Source organism: Mauremys reevesii, linkage group 4, assembly GCF_016161935.1.
Source record: "Mauremys reevesii isolate NIE-2019 linkage group 4, ASM1616193v1, whole genome shotgun sequence".
Lineage (NCBI taxonomy): Eukaryota > Metazoa > Chordata > Testudines > Geoemydidae > Mauremys > Mauremys reevesii.
This window is the reverse complement of record NC_052626.1, coordinates 123,458,994-123,480,970: the sequence shown is the minus strand read 5'-3', so window position 1 is coordinate 123,480,970 and position 21,977 is coordinate 123,458,994. Positions and strand designations below refer to the sequence as shown.

General features: G+C 51.2%; 1 protein-coding gene across 2 annotated transcripts in view; it reads right to left on the bottom strand.

Moving 5' to 3' along the window:
• Positions 1-21,977, bottom strand: part of LGR6 (leucine rich repeat containing G protein-coupled receptor 6) — a 216,770-nt gene that overhangs the window by 102,316 nt on the left and 92,477 nt on the right. For both annotated transcript variants that reach the window (XM_039533142.1, XM_039533140.1), the window contains exon 3: positions 15,466-15,537. In XM_039533142.1, the coding sequence (XP_039389076.1) occupies positions 15,466-15,537 (72 nt within the window). The remainder of the gene's footprint in view (positions 1-15,465; positions 15,538-21,977) is intronic.

Below are 21,977 nucleotides of genomic sequence, written 5' to 3'. Positions count from 1 at the left end.
CACGGCTACTTTCAGATGGCAGCTCTGGCAGATGTCGACCCAAGCTGGGATTTACACCTGCAGCTGGGGCGTAGCGGTCCCCATGGTGGTCAAGGATCCTGCAGCAGAGAGGCCCATGGGGAACGTGAAAGGTGTTTGATGGGAAAGTTTGGGGTAGGCAGTGGGGTGCATGGGACATTAAAGGGTCCTCTCCTGATCCCCAAGTCTTGATGCAGAGGGACTGGCCCCACGCTAATAGGGATGGACCCTGGCGTTGTGTATCCTGGGAGCACAGAGCAGGCCTTTCTCGGGCACCTGGGTTATCTAATTCTTGGTGTTTTTAAGAATAACAAGATTCCACATGGCTACAGACGTTACTGCTATTAATACATTATTAATTATTATTATGAGGACTGTTGAGGGAGCGTTCCCCACCCCGACGTGCTAGCAAGGGGGCTGGGTGAATTTCAACAGCAATGCAGTGTGCAGAAGTGAATGGAGCTGCGGCTGCTGAGGCTGAGGGACCCAGGCACTCTGCACAGGGCAGGTGAGGTCACACCTGTAGCACTGAATGCAGGGGGGGAAAGGAAGGACTCCAGAAGATACAGAAGTGGGTTCTGAAGATGGTAAAGGACCGCAAAGGTTATGCAGTAACTAAGGGAACAGCTGATTTGGTTTCAGGCTGCTTTGGCAAGAGACAGATGAGGGCTATAACCATCCCATTAGGTCCATGGGAACATTTCGGATTGGCTTTTGTGACCTGTACACAGTCACACTGCGAGCCAATAGCAAAGCCAGGGATAGAACCTACTGGACTGTGCAACTTGTCGTGTTCTAAGCAAATGCCCAGCTGGGTAACAGGCATGGGGACCAGTCACAAAGGTCAAACTGGATCTGGCTTTCCAGGGGGAATTAGAGCGGGGGAGTTGGCCCGGCCCATTATAAAGAGAAAGGCCATTTGCAAAATCCATGATCAGATTGGGGTTTGGATCCCCAAGACCCTGAAGGCCCAGGAGTGTCCAATATTTAGGGTGCCATTTCTGGCAGTGAATATTACAGCTGGGATCAAAAGACTCCCTCCAGTCCTCCTCAGCCAAAGCATTGGCAGCACTGTCAGGTCAGTGACACGCTGAAGTACAAACATTTGATTGCTGATCCATTGAATTTGTGGTCCCTGTATTCCCAGCACTGCAATCCCATGACTTCAAACTCCAAAAGCCACCCCTCCCCCCGACATTTGCTTAAAATCCAGCAGCTTCATCTTTTAACCGCATGGTCTGGGGGAGTCTGTTGTCTGATTTAAACTCTTCATGTAAAATATGCTGCCTTTTGTGTGCGTGTGCAATGGTTGCATGTAAACTGTGTGTGTGTGTACGCAATGGGTGTGTGCATACAGTGTGTGCATGCAGTGTGTGTGCAATTGGAGTGTGCATGCAGTGTGTACACAATGGGTGTGTGCATACAGTGTGTGCATGCAGTGTGTGTGCAATGGGAGTGTGCATGCAGTGTGTGTGCACAGTGTGTGCGCAATGGGAGTGTACATGCAGTGTGCGTGCACAATGGGTGTGTGCATACAATGTGCATGCGGTGTGTGTGCAATGGATGTGTGTGCGCGCAATGGGTGTGTGCATACAATGTGCATGCGGTGTGTGTGCAATGGATGTGTGTGCGCGCAATGGGTGTGTGCATACAATGTGCGTGCATGCAGTGTGTAATGGGTGTGTGCATGCAGTGCGTGTGCAATGCAAGGGTGCGTGCGTATGGGCATGCACACAAGTGTGCGTGTGTGTGCCTGAGTGTGTGCTCGTACCTCTGTTGTGTTTGCACATACGTACAGGTGTCAGGATGAGAAGTCAGCTAGAAACTCACCAAAGGTCTCTAAACAAATAGGGGGCACCTTCCCCTCCCTCACATCCTGTTCCTCCCCCACTGGCGCAGGGCCGACCTTAGGATTTATGGGGCCCTCCGCAGGATTATTAAACTGGTGCCCCTATGCCCAACTTGCTCTTAGCAACACAAACATAAGCTTACAGTATTGGAAAACTTGTCACGTGCACTTTATTAAAAACAGGTTAAACAAATGAAGCACACACCATATTGCTGATGGACTATACTTGCACTAAAGAAGTAGCGCTATAGAAAAAATTCTGATTTATTGACAGAATGATGCAAATAAGATACTTTTTTAAATCTGTCAACACTTTATTGGAAATTATTATGAAGAGGCATTGAAACAGCCCGGGAGGGATGAGGCAGCAAAGGATACCGAGCTGCCAGGCCCTCCTCGTGGCAGTAAAGAGCCACAGTTTTCACATTTGGCTCTGTGAATATTCACATTTGGCTCTGTGAATACGGCCCCTGCCTAAGGAGACGGCAGCGTGTGCTGGGTGTGTGGGACCTGCTTGTAAAGTAGCTGCTAAAGATGCTGGTAGCTAAAGTGCCAGGATCTGCTATGGGAATTGCAGCATCTTCTAGCTTAACTGATGAGAATGTTTCTGAGAAGAGGTTAACTCTTGGTAACTGCATCTTCAAACTGGGTTCCCTAGCACTCTGCTTTCTATCAGACCTCTCATCAGCCCAGGGCCCCAGTGTGCAAAAAAGACGCACAGTGCAGGGTGCAGAGTAGCAGCCGTGTTAGTCTGTATCCGCAAAAAAAACACAGGAGTACTGTGGCACCTTAGAGACTAACAAATTTATTTAAGCATGAGCTTTCGTGAGCTAAAGCTCACTTCTTCGGATGCATAGAATGGAACACACAGACAGGAGATATTTATACATACAGAGAACATGAAAAGGTGGAAGTATGCATACCAACAGGCAGAGTCTAATCAATTGAGATGAGCTATCGTTAGCAGGAGGAAAAAAAAAAACAACACTTTTAGAAGTGATAATTAAGATGGCCCATAGAAGGTGTGAGGAGAACTTAACATAGGGAAATAGATTCAATTGGTGTAATGACCCAACCATTCCCAGTCTTTGTTTAAACCACAGTTAATTGTATCTAGTTTGCATATTAATTCAAGTTCAGCAGTCTCTCTTTGGTGCATGCTCATACACACACACACACACTCTCTCTCTCTCTCTCTCTCTCTCTATCTGAGGTAGGCAAAAACCATAACCTGCTGCGAGCTTTGTGCCCATAACTCATTCAGGAGACTTTATTTCTGCAGTAAATAAGATCCAGCATGCGAAGGGCAGGTGGACGACCCCAAATCTGTGCAGAATGGAAGTAACTTTGAGTCTGAAATGAACAGCATGGCCCATGGGAGATGGATGCTCCCTAGCACGGGGGACAGCGTGGTGGCTGGGGAAGTGAAACGCACAAGCTGGGATGCCTTTGCCCCTCATATGGTGCTCCAGTTACTACTGTATATATGTATGTATATATTTAGTCTCAGGCCTTAGACTGTAACCTCTGTGGCTATGTCTACACTGCAAAAAACAACCCCAGTGACAGCAAGCCTCAGAGGCTGGGTCTACAGCCTCAGGGTGGTGGATCTTGCACTATGGGACTAAAAAAGCGGTGTAGACGTTCTGGCTCAGGCTGGTGTGCAGGCTCTGAGACCCGGCGAGGAGGGTGGATCTCAGAACCCAGCGCCAGCCTGACCCGGAATGGCTACACTGTTCTTTTTAGCCCCGTAGCGCAAGCCCGAGTCTGTAGTCCTGGGCGCTGAGACTTGCTGCTGCGGTTTGGGGTTTTTGTTTTCTTTTTGCAATGTACATGTACCCTGAGTCCCAACAGCCACACGTGAACATCTGGGAGTGGCAAGCAATAGCGGCCCTACGGCAGAAAATATTTTCGCCCCCCACTCCGAGCAGCCGAGGGAACACGAGAGTCGCACGGCCATTTGGAGCCCCTAGAAGCTGTCCCCCACCTGCCTCTGGAACCAGCCTGGTGGCAAGTGGGCTGAAACTTTGGCTTTCATAATGATTTTGGTGTGAGGGCATCACTAAGCAATGCCCCAGCTGCCTCTCTGCTCATGCGAGTTGTGCAGCTGGTGGGCTCAGCATCTTTGTGGTCGCTCAGGGAAGCTCTCTGTTGCCTCGATGGACATTTGCAGACTAGGGGGCTCTGGAGTGAAGCCTGCCACCTACCACTGGCAGCAGTCAGCCAGCAGCTAGCCAGCCTAGAGTAAGGTGGGGTGAGCTGTGCCTGGCTGGTTTAGAGAGCAGCCTGTTTTCTCTCTCTCTGGTTCTTGTGTGTTATCATTCTGAATTCTAAGAACTAAAGTACTGTTACACTGCAACCTTCCAGCAAAAGGATTTATGCTTTTATCTAGCTTCTCTCTTGTAATCCATGGCCATAACATTGACGTGACACGTGGTATGTGCCGAAACAAATCTTGCTGTCCTGCTTCCTTTGCATCCCTCATTGCAGAGTCGAAACTTCCAGCCCCGTGTTCACTGCTGCCTGAAAAGTCTTGGGCCTAGAGCCTCAAAGGCATTTAGGTGCCTAACTCCCATTGAAATCAAGGTCCCCGGTCCCTTAACATTGAACAGCACCAAGATCACCCTGACAGTGAGGCCACACACAGCTGGTCATGGGCTCCCTCGGTCCTGTCGTTCCTCACTTGGCTCACCTGGAAGTTCTGCTGCTGTGTTTTCTGTACAATAGGATCTTCTTTGCCAGGCTCCGTAGTCCCCACCCTTGCTAGGGCGAGCACGTGGCCTGGTTTTTGTCCCTCTGCCTCTAAGCAATGAGGCAAAAGAGCTATTTGTCTGCTCGTGGTGTAGTTGGCTGTTAAGTTGCAGTTCCTCGCTGAAAAGGGTAAAACTGAGCACTTCTTCGTTACTAGCCCTGCTCCCCCACAGGGAGGGGATCCAGAGTCTTGCAACTCAAAGACACTTTTACTGCTTTGGGTTGCGTCAGCTGAGATAGACCCACGCGCAGGGCAATATCCACTGTGGGTGGCAGCCGTGAGAAAAAGGGGCACACAGAGACGGTACAGAAACCAAGTCACTGAGATGCAGAGTGAGGTAGTGAGAATTAAACCCTGGTCTCCTCGGGCCCAGCGGACTGATGGGTGCTGCTGGACCCAGTTGCTGGCGCCCTAACCACTGGGACATCCTTCCTCCCCATGGAACGCTACTGCCTGGCAGCTGTTTAAACTCTTTCCGTCCCTGCCCCGATCTGCTCGGTGGATGGCCCCCAGCCTGCTCTGGGGGTCTTTCCAAGTGGCAATTCTAAGAGCTCACAACCCTGGTTCTTAGCCTGGGATTTAAACATGAGCATCCCCCCCTTAATCATACTAAGCCTGGCTAGTCGCAGCTCACGTTGGGTCCCCCATGTGTAAAATGGGGCTGGGGGGAACCATGGCCCAGAGAAGGGAAGGCCCCAAGGAAGGCAGCAACATAGCAGAGCTCAGACCTCAGCAGCAACTGGGTCCAGCAGCACCCATCAGTCCGCTGCTGCTTTTGGGATGGCTGCTCCCTGGCCGACTATCCCATCTCTCCCTGGGGAGAGTGGACTCCCCCACCCACCCAGTTGTCCCAGCCCCTGGAGGGGGGGGGGTGCTCCCCACTTTGTGTGGAGCTGCACAAAGGACCGTGTGGATTGGCGCCAATGCCACTATCGACGCTGAGGGACAAATAGATCTCTGGTGTAAATACAGGGAGTGCAGCCCCCTAGAGACTGCACCATAGTCTGCCCTGTAGGGGGCGCTGCCATGGAGAAGAGACAGCACTTGGGCTCTCAACTGAGGCTGCTGGACCCAGACAGACCCTGTGGTTCTCTCTGGCTTTCCAGCTCCTGGATTTGTCCAGCGTCACCACTAGGGGTCCCCCTAAATCTTCCAAGGGCCAGCAGACCCCATGCCACACTAGCTGCCTGCAAGCCAGCGACTACTCCAGGCAGGCCAGGGTGTGCGTAACATGGGGCCCGGGAAGGAGGAAGGTGGGACAGGTCCGTGGGGCTGATCCAGGCCTTCCTCTGATAATGTCTCCGCCGGTTCCCTTTATTGTTTTTAATGATCAAGCAAGATGAAAGGGCGAGAGAAGAGATCAAGGGCGGCTCACCCACCACTCCAGGCAAGGGGGAGGGAGGGAGATATTTAAAGAGACAGCATCGATTCATGCCTCTCACCATGCCTGCTGGGGAGGGCTGTTCATTTCATAACAGGAATGTCCTCCCACGCTGCCCCCACCTCTGCGGCAGCCTCCTGTGCCGAACTGCCTCCCTGACACCCGCTTGATGCCTCCTAACCGTCTCTCTCCACACTCCCACCCTCCGTCCTTGTGCTTCTCTGTACTCAGCAGCTCTCCCCAAGCCGCCCCTTGCGTGCTCCTCACCCCCCGCCACATCTAGAGAGGCTCCCCCCTCATGGCTTGTAAACGCATGCTCGCTGCAGCCTGATGGGCCAGGACAGCTCCCGCAGGAATCATGCTGGGCAAAGATAAATTCCAACTCTGCCCTATAAATAAGAGCCTGATTCTCACTGACACCCAGGGGTGCTGGAACCATTTGTATATTGGGGGTGCTGAAAGCCATTGAACCAAACTGTCAACTGTGCATATACTGGGACCCACTTCAAGCCAGGGGATGCGGCAGCCCCCCCAGCATCCCTAGTTCCAGCACCTATGCTGACACCACAGCTCCTTCAAGCAGGAAGGCCCCTTTACACTGCCAGACCAGCGTGAATGAGAATCAGGCCGGTGAATCATTAGGGACAGGGTGGAAGAGGAGTCTGATGGCTGAGGATTCTCCACTGGGGCTGGATTCTCCTCTCATGTTGGTGTAAAGCAGGAGTAACTCCGCTAACATCAGTCTCCCTCTGCCAGGCACCTGATGCACCAGCAGGCGCTGCAATGCCGCCACAACCCCCCCCTCTCGCCAGCCAGGAGTGCAGCCAAGTGACACACAGCAGCCAGGGCGTCTAGGCAAACCTGGCCCTGCAGGAGGATTTTGCATCCACTTTGCACTAGGCCGAGTGACCCCACATGGGACCAGCAGGAGGAGAATCAGCCCCATGGACTTCAGTGGAGTCGATCCTGCTCTATCCTGGTGCAAGAGGATGCATAGCCCATTTCCCACTGGGTCGTTCACCTGTCAGAACACAGCTCAGACCGAGAGCTGCTCCCCGCTGCAAGGGAGCAGGCTGTGTGAAAACGATAGGGGCTCTGACCTGTTCCCAGGGGATCTTGCAACGCCACCAATCACAAAAACTGGGGTGAATGGAGGCTGAGCTCTTCTTGGACCTGGCTGAAGCATGATGGCTGAGAGCTTGGAGTAGGTGGAGGGGAGGGAAGCTGGCACAGCTTCAAGAGAGCTGGCAAAGAGACATCTTTAATGTTCCCGGCGCACAGAGAAGTGAGATAGAAATCCTCTCGCTGGAAGATTGCAACATAACACTACTTTATTTCTCAGAATTCAGACTAACATCCAAGAACACAAAAACAGAGAGAGACAAAGCAGGCTGCTCCCTAAGGCAGTGAGGCACAACTAACCCCCTTACCCAAGGCTGCTTGTCTGGAGAACTGACTGCTGCTAGGCCCAGGTTTCATGCTTCCCTACAGAGCCCCCTACCTTGCAAGCAGGACAAGGAAAAGACACCGAGCATCTACAGTGACAGCCGACAATGTCAATACATAGTTTTCAATACATCAAACTTCAGCAGAATGAAATTTCACTTCCAACAACTACACACATTAAAGTATTTCTAAGGAAGCTCATGCCTGGGATGTCTGTTGCCCCTTGATTGCTGGTGCCTTTGGATAGCTCACACCTGTCAATATCTATAAATTCAATTTCTGGGTATCACCTCCTAGACACATGTGTTTATATCAGAGGAGACCAGACGGAGAAGTGTGCCTGGCACTTGGAGCAGAAGGCAGTGAGGTTTGAGAAGGTCCTGTGTTCCTGTGGGGGACTGTTCCACAGTCGGCGTCTGGCCCTCTTGAAAGCTCTGTCTCCTGCTGGGATGAGTTTTTCCCCTTGTGATAGAAAGTTCTGTTGAACTCTTACACACTGTTGCGAGCCTAGAGCTTTACACAATCCTTTAGATACCCTGGATCTGGGCCACTGAAAGTCTTGACAACAAGGACTGAGCCCTTGAAATGGACTTGCTGTTCTATGGGAAGCCCACGTAGACAGTGGAGGACAGATGTGATGTGCTCATGTTGCCAAGGAGATGCACGGTGGAGTTCTGAACCGTGATGGCTTCACACTCTGGGATGTTGCACTGGTGTGGTCCAGCTGAGAGGTGGCAAAGCCGTGTGTAACCAAGGCCAGGACATTGTCTGACAGGACCGGTGTGAAAGCTACCCGATCAGAGGGAGGCCTTTTCACACCAACAGCTGGTGACTCCACAAGCACTGAATATGGCCCAATAGCCCGGTGAAATGATTCCTCCGTCCCTTTGGATGGGGCGGGGCGTGCCTCTCTTGCTGCTCTCATTCAGTGGCACAGTGCTTTGGGGCATACTTTCTCATTCCCCCGCATTCTGCACTATAAAGTAGTGTTGAAAGTATGCAGTTCTGATAAATCTTGAGTTTGGTTTTGGTGTTGTATTTTGATGATTTCCAGACTGTATTTAAGCTCCTGAAGGTGTTCCTGCCTTTACGGATTTTGTTCCAGATGTCCTGGCTTGTTCCACCATCCTGGCTGATGGTGCTGCCCAAGTATGGGAATGTTTCTACATTGGTGAGAACATGATCCTCTATCCGGGCAGGGGGTGGGGAGTGCAGGCTCTGGGAGGGAGTTAGGGTGCGGGAGGGGGTTCCGACCTGGGGCAGGGGGTTGGGGTGCGGAAGGAGGTTTGAGGTGCGGGCTCCTGCTGGGCGGCACTTACCTCAGGCAGCTCCCGGTCTGCGGCACAGCGGGGCTAAGGCAGGCTCCCTGCCTGCCCTGGCTTGGCGCTGCTTCCGGAAGCAATGGCATGTCCCTGTGGCACCTAGGCCATGGGAGCTGTGGAGCTGGCACTTGGGACAGGGACAGCACATGGGGCCCCCTAGCTGCTCCTGCACCTAGGGGCCACAGGGACATGCTGTTGCTTCCAGGAGCCATGTGGAGCCAGGGCAGGCAGGGAGCCTGCCTTAGCCCTGCTGCACCACTGACTGGACTTTTAGCAGCCCGGTCAGTGGTTCTGAACAGAGCTGCCAGCATCCCTTTTCGACTGGGCGTTCCGGTCAAAAACCGGACACCTGGCAACCCTACCCAGTGGCCTCACTCCCAGGGAGCCGCCAATATCATTACAGAAAAAAAAAATCAGAGCAGCTCTTGGAGGAGAGGAGTAAATCAAGAGCACACAACAGGCTAATGCACCCCTGCAAACCTGGCTAGGAACCTATCCTCCATCCAGCCCTCGCAGCAAAGGTTTGGGGATGCTGAATATGCCCAGTGATATGAGGGCTGGGAACGCATTGCTTCTGAAAAGTGAAAACCCCTTTACATGACTAATCCCAACAATGGAGACTGCTTGGGTCAGTCACTGCAAGCACAGACTCTCTCTCTCTTTGCTTTGTTATCCCAGCAAGCCCTGTGCACATCCCCAGAGGGAGATGCTATGGTTCAGATGAATTCTAAAGCAGTTTTGGATTCGCTGTCTTGCAGTGAGGGGGATTTCTGTGAGATCTTTAATATCACTCTCAATCAATGGGCACAGCTTGGCAGCAGGGGATGCTAGGAGGAAGGCAGGGTGCTCCAGGATGCAGGACCTGGTATTAGGGGACCAAGATTTAAATCAGCAGGTCCAGATAACTTGCATCCAAGAGTTTTAAAAGAGAGGTCTGAGAACTCGCTGGAGCATTAATGTTGATTTTCAATAAGCCGTGGAACACTGGGGAAGATCCAAACGATTGGAAGAAAGCTAACATGCCAATATTTTAAAAGGGTAACCTTGGGTAATTAGAGACCTGTCAGTCTGATATCAATTCCAGGCAAGTTAATAGAGCAGCTGATATGGGACTTGATTACTAAGGAATTAAAGCAGGGTTATAGAATTAGTTCCAATCAGCATGGGTTTATGGAAAATAGATCCTGTCAAACTAAATTTGATTTTTTTTTATATTACAAGTTTGGTTGATAAAGATAATAGTGTTGATACTATACTTTGACTTGGTATTGCATGACCTTTTGGTTAAAAAACTAGAAATATATAAAAACAGCTTTTAATTTGTGTGCCATGTTGATAACTGATAGATCTCAAAATGTAACTGCAAATGGGGAATCATCATTGAGTAGGCATGTTTCTGATGGGGTCCCGCAGGGACTGGGTCTTGGCCTTATACTATTTAGCATTTTTGTTAATGACCTGGAAGAAAACATTAAATCATTCCTAATAAAATTTGCAGATGACAGAAAAATTGAGGCAATGGTAAATAATGAAGAGGACAGATGAATGATCTGGATCACTTAATAAACTGGGCACAAGCAAACAATACATGTTTTAATATGGCTATATGTAATTGTATATATCTAGGAAAAAGAAATGCAGGTCATACCTACAGAATGGGTGCCTGTGTCTAAGCAGTGACAGAGAAAGGTTTCGGGGTTGTCGTGGACAAGCAACTGTATGTGAGCTCCCAGTGTGACATTGTGGCCAGAAAGTCTAATGTAATCCTTGGTTGCAGAAACAGGGGAATCTCGAGTAGGAACAGAGAGGTTATTTGATCTCTGTATTTGGCACTGGTGTGACTTCTGCTGGAATGCTGTGTCCAGTTCTGGTGCCCACAATTCAAGAAGGATGTTGATAAATTGGAGAGGGGTCAGAGAAGAGCCCCCGAGAATGATGAAAGGATTAGAAAACCTGCCTTAGAATGATAGACTTAAAGAGCAAAACCTATTCAGATTAACAAGGAGAAGGTTAAGGGTTGACTTGATTACAGTTTGTAAGCACCTGCATGGGGAGCAACTATTTAATCATAGGCCTTTCAATCTAGCAGAGGAAGTCAGAGCATGATCCAATGGCGGGAGGTTGAAGCTAGAAAAATACAGACATAATTTCTTACCAGTGAGAGTAATTAAGCACTGGAACCATTTATCAAGGGCCAGAGTAGAGTCTCCATCAGTGACAAATTTTAAATCACGATGGGATGTTTTTCTAAGAGATCTGCTCCAGGTATTATTTGGGGAAAGTTTTAGGGCCTGTGTTACACAGGAGGTCAGGGTAGATGATCACAGCAGTCCCTTCTGGTCTTGGAATTACGACTCTTAGAACCATAGAAATGTCAAGCTGAAAGGGACCTTAGGAGGTCATCTAATCCAGCCCCCTGCGCTGAAGCAGGACCAAGTAAACCTGGACTATCCCCGACAGGTGTTGGGCAGCCTGTTCTTAAAGTGACAGGGGTCCACAACCTTCCTTGGAACATATTTCAGAGCTTAACTATCCTCAGACTTAGAAAGTTTTCCCTAATCTCTAACCTAAATCTCCCTCACGGCAGATTCAGTCCATTACTTCTTGTCCTACCTTCCAGACATGGAGAACAATTGATCGCTGTCCTCTTTATAACAGCCCTTAACACATTTGAAGACTGTTATCAGTCCCCTTTCAGTCTGTCTCAAGGCTAAACAGGTCCAGTTTTTTTAACCTTTCCTGATAGGTCAGGTTTTCTAAACCTTTTAGCATTTTGGTTGCTCTCCTCTGGACTCTCTCCAGTTTGTCCACCTTTTCCCCAGTGTGGCATCCAGAACTGGACAATTCTCCAGCTGAGTCCTCACCAGTGCCAAGTACAGCAGGACAGTTACCTCCTATGTCCTACATATGATACTCCTGTTAATACACCCCAGAATGATATCAGCCTTATTTTGCAACTGCATCACACTGTTGACTCATATGCCTTTTGTGAACCCCTATAACGTTCAGATCCTTTTCAGCAGTACCACCTAGCCAGCTCTTGAGCATTTTCTAGTTCTGATTTTTCCTTCCTAATTCTAATCCTGTCCTCCAATGCTCTTGCAACCCTTCTCATCTTGGTTTATCTGCCGATTTCATAAGCCCACTCTTCATTCCATTATCCAATCATTAATGAAAACATTGAGTAGTATTGGACCCAGGACTAATCCCTGCAGGACCTTGCTAGATACATCCTCGCAGCTGGACAGTGACCCATCGATAACTACACTTTTGAGCATGGACTTTCAACAAGTTGTGCCACCCACCTTATAGTAATTTCATCTAGGCCACCTTCCCCTAGTTAGAGAATGTCACGTGGGGCAGCTTTCCCTTTCCCCCTATTTGTGAGGGCCCCCAAACCAAGTGGTCTGGTGACCTAGCGCTTCTCAGCTTTGGCCCTGGCCGCTCCCTGTCATGACAGAGGGGCACCTGGGCCAAATTTGAGTAAGTGGCATTGCCCTCTGGCACAAACCAGAGTGGCATTGTGACCCCATCTATCAGATTGCAATGCCCCCGGCCCCATGGGACAGGACACACCACTGCAGGGTGAATGTGGGACAGGCTCACTCTCCACTCAGTAGTAATTTTTTTTGAGGCGGGGGGGGACGACTCAGTTTTAGGGGCCTGGGCAAGATCTGTGTGACCCTGCCCATAGCACTGTTTGGAAACTATATTGTAACCATGGCAGGCGGTAATGACCTTTGTTTGTGCACTAGAGTCATACCACATCTATCTACAGTCACACCAGTCCTGCTTTCCAGAGTAGCCTTATTCCACGCATGGAAAAGGCCCCAGTGTTCAGTGCAGTTGGAAGGTGGGAAGACAGGTCAAGCCCCACCCATGGGACCCACCCCCAAGCTGAGGGATATACCTACAGGACTTATATCATTACCCTGTTACCATCGTAGCTGAGTGCCTCACAATCTTTACCATATTTACCCTTGTAGGCATCCACACTCATCTCCATGATACAAATGGGGAATGGAGGCACAGGGAGTCCAAGTGATTTACTCAAGGTCATAGCGAGATTCTCTGGCACTTGGCAGAGCAGGGATTTGAACCAGGGTCTCTCACATCCCAGGGGACTGCTCTAACCACTGGGTTGGAGCAAATAACCAACTGAGCCAAAAGCTCCCCATATCCAGCAGGGTTTGAAATGAAGTGCCTGGAACGATTCCTTCATCCTGGACTCACCCCAGAGGGGGTGGGGAGTGGGTCTCCTGGAGCCAGCTAGCCTTCTCCCCTCCCCCCGCAAGGAACTTCTGCCTCCCAGCCAGATCGAGCAGCTTCCCTCCATGCACACCTGCAGGCCTGGCAACCAAAACGGGGCCTAAGGGGGTGTCTTGTTCCACAGGGAGCTGGGCCCTACAGCTGGGCATTCTCCACAGCTGCACAGACAGCAGCCAGCTGGCATCTTTCCTAAGCTGGAGGTGGCAGGGGTGGGGATTTTAATCCTCTCTTTGCCTTCTCCCACAGGGGCTCTCTGCGGAAGGGCAGAGGTGCTAATCAGATATTGTCCCCTGGGAGGTGACCTTGTCAGTGCTGGATTGAGGGGAGCAAACTGCAGCCACCATGCCCAGGCAAATGGAGCCCAAGTATGGAAAGTCTTGGTCTGCAGGATGCACCTTTAGGTTGTCAGCGCCCCCTTCTGGGCTGCAGGGGAGACTGCATGGCCCCAGGGCTTTAAGATGCGTGGGGCCTCCTGGGTTAGGCCAAGCCTGGATTTGCCTCCTCGCACAGTCCCCCTCCGTCCTTGGCCTGGGTGCTGCACAACAGGGCCCCGCACGGCTGCATGCTGGGCCTGTGCTGAGAGCTGGCCCTGAAGTCTTGTTCCATAAGTAGGGGAGGGATCCTAGCAGAGGAAACGGCCAGTGTCGGCCTGAAGAGCTGGGCTTAGCCTTCGCTCCCTGCCTCGACGGCAGAGGAATACAGCAATGCTTACTCCAAGACTGCCGTCTGCGTTTGGAGGATCCAGTCCCCATGTGCATTTCCTTTCCTCGCCTCTCTGCCCAAAGGGTCTCACTGCACCTGGCAAGGCCCGAGCCTGGCATCTCCCAGGAATTGTCACAGGACACGGGTGTTGCCCAGTCTGCTCTGGTGTCTGGAGAGGCAGAGTTGGCTCCCCGTTAGCCTGCAGGGGGCGCTGTGCAAACTCAGGGAATAAACACATCCTTCCTAGGATGTTCCTACATTCTGCATCCACAGTTGGCTGGGACTCAGTCAAATATAAACTGATCAAAAGAGGCTTTCAAAACCACGAGTTCCCGGAGTAGAAAGTTCCCCTTGTTGAAATTGGGTGGGTGAGCTGCGGTTTTTCCTCCGTTCCTTTGATACCTTGCCTAATGCAGGCTATGGATAAAGAAACATCTGATTGCTAAGCCCAGAGATTTAGGGCAGGATTCATACTTTACATCTTCAGAAGACCTAGTAAACAGGGCTGCACTCTCTAATCCTGGGAGCAGGTTTGTACCTGCTCGCTTTCGTATAAACCGTGCTGGCTGCACCGATTTCACAGTGCGGGCGAGTTCAAAACATCGCCTCCGGGGTGAAATGTTTATTGCAGGAGAGATGTTCAGAAGTGTTTGTCAAGAGAAGAGAGGGACGGGCAGCTGGATAGCTGAGCAGAGAGGGTGATGGACCTTTTCGGAACAGCAAAAAGTCAGGCACATTCCGATCTGGGAGGACCCCCATCTCTGCAGTGATGCATTCCACCCTGTGAATTTGGTAACATCTGCCCATCATATGTCTCTGCCCACTGGGCCATCCCTAGCCCCACACTGCCTTCCCTGTTGGAAGGGCTTGGGTGATTGGCTGCAAGGAGACCCAGCAGGGGTTTTCTGGGTCTTGATGTTGCACCGGGGATGGAGGAAGAAGGCTGTCTGGTCCCAGAAAGATGCTGCCTAGGGATTGCTAGTCCCCATTCTCAGGAAGACAAGGCCAGGTAAGAGGGAGTAGGGCGTGATGTGGGGCTGAGGAAAGGTTACAGAACCTGTGAAGGAGGAGAAGTTACAAAGTACAGATAAATCACACAAGTGTCTGATGCAGTGGGTACTCAGGCAAAACTCCCTTGTGTAAGGACCTCAGGACTGGGCAGGTCGCTGGTTCCCGGGCAGTATCATGACCCAGGGGCACACATGTCATGGAGCTGAGCTGCAGCATGGCAATCTACTCAATACAAGGTCACGCAACAGATCAGGACTTGAGCCAGGTTCTCCCCCATCCCAGGTTGCTGCTCTAACCACCAAGTAACCCTTCCTCTCTGAACAGTGCAAGCTGTGTCAGAGCAAACAACCAGCTAAACCAGAAGGTCCCCACAGCTAGAGGTTGAAAAAGAAAGCCCAGAAAAGTTCCTTCTGCCTGGACTCACCCCAGGGCGGGGAATCTCTCTGTTCTTGTACAATCCTGCAGAACACACAGAAAACGGCACGGACGGTAGTGGTGACCAGCAGCAGGACAGAGCCCCCAGCATGCCCTGGAGCTGCCACAGCATCATTTGGCTTGGCACTTTAACCCATGTGGATTTGGAAACTGGTAATTGGATGCCCTGTGGCTTGGCAGCTGCCTCTGAATGGATCAAAGTCCCATGTCATGTGTGACCCCCTGGGACAATGGCCCTGCAGGAGTCCAACAGCAGTGCCTTGGGAAACGCGGTACTTACAGGATCTTCAGGCTGTAGAGGCCAGAAAAGGCTTCTCCTGGGATCTGGGACAGCTGGTTTCCAGAGAGGCGCCTGCAGAAAAGAGAAGCCAGTGTCACATCAACATCTCTGAAACGCCAGTGCTTTGTCAGAGGACACTTAATAACTTGCACCTCATGCCTCTTGCTACAGCTCAGGAGAAGACTGTGGATACGACTGAATGCTGAACGTAACACTCGCACTCAGTACGCCATTCATTAGTGTTCCGCATCTAGTGGCTAACCCACATGAAGGGATAATGGCCTTCTACTACTGCTGCCTGCTAATGGTGAGGGAGGCTCATGCTTCTGGCAGGGGAGGACCCAAACTCAGTCCCCAGTGATGACCCATGTGGCTGAGGCCCATTCCATGCCCTACTGGGAGAGGACTCTGTGCTACAGTCACTAAGGCAGGAGAGAGGAAATTAGATTTATGACTGCCTTTGTAAGAGGCCTTGACTTTTTTTCCCTCCATAAAGATAGCCACTAACAGTGACTGCTTTGCTGGCCTAAAAGCTGGTAGTGATGGCAGAGCAGTGTGGGAACAATCCCCCTTCGCTAGGACACAGAGAAACTCATTATGAATGGAATTATTCACCCCCCACCCCCGTTCCTATGTCCTCTTTTGCCACCCTCTCTGCCCTGGATGGCACCTTTTGGCCAGGTGCAGCCTGTTAGCGTGTCCCCACCGCTTCGCCAAACTTCACGGATTTAACGCTTTCCCCATAGGTCAGTCTCTCCAAATCCCTGCTCATTGGGGTCACGCCTCTGAATTCCTTCCAATTTATCACCATCACTATCAAAATGTTGAGCAGAGTCATGAGTTCATAGCCAGCTCCAAACTCCTCCAGAGCTCAGGAGGGTTTGGGTGCCCTGGGTCACACCTATTGCTACAGGAGACTTCGGGTGAATAAGCAACAGGATAGAGACCAATACAGAAAATATCACAATGCCACCACATAAATCCATGGTGCACCCACACTGGAATACTGTCTGCAGTTCTGGTCGCCCCATCACAAAAAAAGATATTAGAATTAGAAAAGGTGCAGAGAAGGGCAACAAAAATGATTAGGGGCATGGAACAGCTTCTATATGAGGAAAGATTAAAAAGACTGGGACTTTGCAGTTTGGAAAAGAGAAGGGGAGATATGATAGAGGTTTATAAAATCCTGACTGGTCTGGAGAAAAAGTGTTATTTACCCCCGCACGTAACACAAAAATCAGGGGTCACTCAATGAAATTAATAGGCAACAGGCTTGAAACAATCATAAGGAAGTACTTCACACAATACACCGCCAACCTGTGGAACTCATTGCCAGGGGATGTTATGAAAGGCCAAAAGTATAACTGGGTTAAAAAAAAAGTTAGATCCATTCATGGAGGGTAGATCCATCAATGGCTATTAGCCAAGATAGTCAGGGCATGCAACCCCATGATCTTGGTGTCCCTAAACCTCTGACTGCCAGAAGCTGGGACTGGATGGCAGGGGATGGATCTCTCAATAATTACCCTGTTCTGTTAATTTCCTCTGAAGTACCGGAAGACGGGATACTGGGCTAGATGGACCATTGGTTTGACCAGGATGACCATTCTTATGTTCTTAGAGGAAGAGGGGGTTCAGAGACAGATGACAAGAATGATCAGGGCAGGGAAAAATCTCACATGAGGAGGGACTAACGATTGAGATGGTTACTTTACAGGGAAGCGAATGAAAAAGGGGGCACGGTAAAGGAATACAAAGCACTAAATGCTCTGCAGAAGGGAGGTCAAGAGCTTCTGTCATCTCACAACATGGGAACAAGGGGACATGACATTAAATCAAAAAGGTGGCAAATTAAAAACCAATAAAAGAAACCCTTTTTCACATGATGTGGATTGGTCTGTGGAATTAACTGCCACAAGATGTCACTTAGGCCACAATCTCAGTAAGATTCAAAAGGGGCCATCTGAGTATATTTCACTTAATCAATGCCCTGCCATTGCCAAGGCCTGGGGCATTGCTGGCACCTCAGGCCCTCCTGTTCTTTGCCTGTAGCACACAATAGTTTAGTCTTCTGAAGGCTGTAAAACATTGGGCTAATTCTAGTTGTGGGGCTTGGTGTGGGGGTGGCAGGGTGGGGCTGGTGGCCTGTACTATACAGGATGTCAAATCTGGGGGTCCCTTCCGGCCTTGAACTCTATGCCTCCATTCACATGGATTTTGGCCTTTTGTTTTTTTGATGAAAAGTCTAACATTTACATAGAACCCTCCCCACTCCATTCTCTGAGCAGTTCTAATTGTTACAGTCACTTTTACAGATGGTGACTCGGGCACAGAGAGGACATGTGACCTTCCCACGATCACATGGGGGCTCTGTCGCAGAGCCAGGAACCGAAGCCAGATCTCCTGAGCCTAAACCCAATGCCTTGGCCACAAGGCATTCCCACCTTGAAGAGGAGACAGGGCATCTGCCTCCTGGGTATCACTTTCTGGTGCCTGATGCCAACGCACTGGAGCAGCATCACCAACTCTGTGCATTCAACTATCCTGAGCTGGGTCTCCCAAAAATCATGAGATTAGTTTTTAAAATCTCCTGATTTTAAAGCCAGGCCATGCAGTCACATTTTCAAGCTCTGTTCTGCAACCACAAGGTCTAGAAACGTACTTTTATTTTTAAGGAAACCTGTGATCCCCATTCACATGACTCCAGGAGCTGGGGCTTTAACACAAAATTCCATGAGACTCATGAGAGATGACAGCACATCCATGGCAGTGGTGCCACCCAATGGCTAGAGGTGGAGGGCATCAGGAGGACCCGTGAAAGCCCTTGTCAGGCGTAAGACTCAGCCACCAATGCCTGAGATTGGGCATACGTAGGATAGGGGGAATGTAGGAATTAAGAACTGGCAAGAAATCCAGTTCCTTTTTTAAAGGCATGGGTGTGAACTGGGTCCTAACTGATGGATTCATTTCAGAAGCTGCAGAGTTTATTTCAGCGAGTGTTTTGAAAAAGGCCAGAGACTGTCAGCTGTAAGAAGCTTCTGGGATCAGTACCAGGCATGCCCACTCACCACTGGCCCTGCGCAGTTGTGTCAGTGCCAGCACTCACTCAGTCCCAACTCAACCCCCCACCCCACCGCTGGAATCCAGGGAAAATTGCTCCCAAAATTAGGCCTCCAACAGCGTAAATAGCACAGGGTCGTCTCTTTAATGTGTGGGAGCAGGCTGGAACCTGCCTCTTTGTGGTATGTAAGCTGCCTGGCAAGCTGGGCTATTTGTCACCAGGGGAGTGCGATTCAGTGAAACTGCTCCCTTTGACGGCCGATTTCCACATGGGGACATGGGTGGCAAGTTTGTAGAAATGTTGGTGGTGCCCAGAACCCACCCCCCAACTCTGCCCCCCCAAACTCCGCCCCCACCTGCCTAAGGCTCTGGGAGGAGGCTGGGGGGGGGGAGGTCTGGGGTGCAGGTCCTGGGCTGAGGATTAGGGTGCAGGCTTTGGGATGGAGTTTGGGTGCTGGGTGCAGGCTCTGGGCTGGGGCAGGGGGTGGGTGTGCTGGAGGGGGTGAAGGGTGCAGGCTTTGGGACGGAGTTTGGGTGCAGGATCTGGGCTGGGGGTGGGGGCATAGGAAGGGGTGAAGGCCCTGGGAGGGAGTTTGGAGGTGGGAAGGGGTGTGTGGGAAGGGGGGGTGCACCCTCTGGGAGGGAGTTTGAGGATAGGAGGGTTCTGGCTGGGGCATGAGGGATTCATGATGCAGGAGGGGGCTCAGGGCTAGGGGTGGGGTGAGGGCTGTGGGGCTGAGGATGAGGGGTTCATGCTGCAGGGGGGGGCTCAGGGCTGGGGCTGAGGATAAGGGTGCGGGGGGATGAGGGCTCTGGCTGGGGCTGAGGGTTTGGGGCATTGGAGAGGCTCAGGGCTAGGGCGGGGTAAGGGCAGCCTGCCTTGCCATTAGTGGAGTGCAGGCACTAGGACCCTGGGGCAGCAGACAGCAGTTCTGCCAGGAGCCGTTCTACTCCGGCAGCAGAAGCAGGCAGGGGAGAGGCGCTGCGCTGCTTTCTGTCGGGCAGGGAAAGCGGCGCGGTGGTGGGGGAGACCCGTGGCGGCCGGGGCCCAATCCAGGCAGGGCCGGGGGAGAGACCCAGCTCCAAATATTGCTGGAGCAGGGCACCCAGCCCTGAATATTCCTGGAGCCCGGGCACCGCAAATGTATATAACCTGCCACCTATGCATGGGGAAGAGGATGCCTGGGAGATGAGACTATGGGGGGGGGGGGGCACGCAGCTTCCCGAGCAGTAGTCCCCGGGGTGCTTTAAACAGCCACAGCACAAAACCAAAGCGGCAATGCTGGTTCCTGCAACAGGAATCTTGGTGATGCACCGGGGACGGGGGCCATTCAAACAGCAGCCAGTTCCCAGGTAGATTGGAATGTACCCGATACAAGAGCCCAGACCGTGCCCCATCTTGCTGTGTGCCCTAGCAGGGTGACCCAGAGCAGAGCACTGCAGTCCCTTCCCCCCCCCCCCACGACTAAACTTATAAGGGGGCACTTGGATCTCAACCCAGGACCACTTGATCCGCAGTCAAACACTATCACTGAACTCTGCTCCCGTGACAGGGCCAGGTAGGGGCTTGCACATGTTGCACTCAGCAGCAAGGAAGCATGAGCAGAGTCTGGGAGGTTCCTGGGGAAGAAGCCACCCACCCCAGCAGGCAGTGTCCTATTCACCCCGTGGTGGGAAGAGAGCTTGGGGGGATATAAACCGGGGGGAGCTGGCTGTCAGCACTGGTGTCCTGTTCCCCGGCATTAGCTTCTTTGGCCATTTAACGTGGCATGCCTGAGACACAATGATCTCCCTGTGCCCACGGTGCTGCATTCCCATGCTTATTGTCAATCAGCAGCCTCCTCCCCCTTCCCTTCCAGGCTCTCTTGAAAGTCACCCGCCTGGTGGGCAGATTCCATCTATTAAATGCATCATTGGAAGCCAAAATACCATGACGTTCAAGCCGACGGAGCCTCTCTCCTTTGCTTTCATTTAGAGGGGAGATGACTCACAGCGATGCTGACAATGGCGGCTAATTTAGGACCAGCGGCCTCCTCTGCCCTCAGTATTACAGTTCACCCCTTCTCCACAGGAAACTGGAACCATATTTCCAAGCAGCCCATGAGACCCGAGCTGGGGAATTCACCCACCGGGGGCACGGATGGGAATGGGAAGCTGCTGTTCTAGGAAGAGGTGTCAGCCCTAGCTCACCTTCTTGGGGTGGACTATCTCCACTTAGGGTGACCAGATAGCAAGTGTAAAAAATAATAATAATAATAATCAGGACGGGGGTGGGGGGGGTAATAGGAGCCTATATAAGAAAAAGCCCCAAAAAATCAGGATTCTCCCTATAAAATCGGGACATCTGGTCACCCTATCTCCACTTCCGCTCCAGACCTCAGACACCCCCATATCTGTTTGGGGTGTGCAGGGCTGAGGGTCAGGCCCATCTCGCTGAGGGACAAGCTCGACTCTGCTCTCTCCTCTGGAGACACCAGAGCTCCCAGCATTGCAGATCAGAGAGTCAGGAGGAGGGGAGGGGTCTGCCACAGTGGCCACAGCTGAGAGGCGTGGGGAAGAGCAGGCGGAAGGGTGGCAACAGCATCCTGCAGGGCTGGCTCATTCACGGAAGCCAAGTGACATTTGCCACCCAGAGATTCTTCCCGTTGGCACTGATCTGCATGGGAAGCACAACCTATCGCCACCCACCTATCGTCTCTCATTCAGCAGCCAGATAATCGACTCCTGCCAGCCTCCATCACGTTTTCAAACAAGAACCTTTGTGTTTTCCCCCAGGCTGCCACTCACGCTTGGGAGGCGCTCCGGATAAACACCCACAAACCACCACATTCTCCTCCTTGAAAACCCTTCTCAGAACTCTCCTTGGTTGTGATGCCTATAAAACACTTGATGACAAGTGCTCGCTCTCTAGTTCTTGGAGCTGGCTGGCTGGCATGTTTCTAATGCACCTACCCCTTCATGTCAGTACCGAGGCTGGGCTCAACCTGCGGCTGAGCAGTTAGGCCCCCAAACCAAAAAAAAGGTCGAAGAGTTTGGTTTGGTTTGACCCAAAACTTAATTGTTTTTGCTATTTCTCACCAAAAATGGAAAGCCCCAAACATTTTGTTTCAAGTCAAACAAAACTTTTAATTTGACCTTGGCTAATTTAATCTTGTTTTTTAGTTTATTTCATTGTGTCATTTTTTCAAGTGTTTTTCATTTTTTGGGGTTTTTTTTATTAGCTGAATTTGGAAACAAAGTCAAAACGTCTCCTTTCTGAAACAAAAACGTTTTGACATTTCCAAAAATATTTTTGTCGGTGGTTTCCGCCCCCCCGCCCCAGTCAAAAATAACTCACCACATTTGATCTAAGTTCACAAATAGTTTTGGTGCCCTGATGTGCCTGGCTCTCGCTGAATATGCTCTCACACATAGACCAGGGCTTCTCAGGTGTGGGTAGAAGCCACAACAGG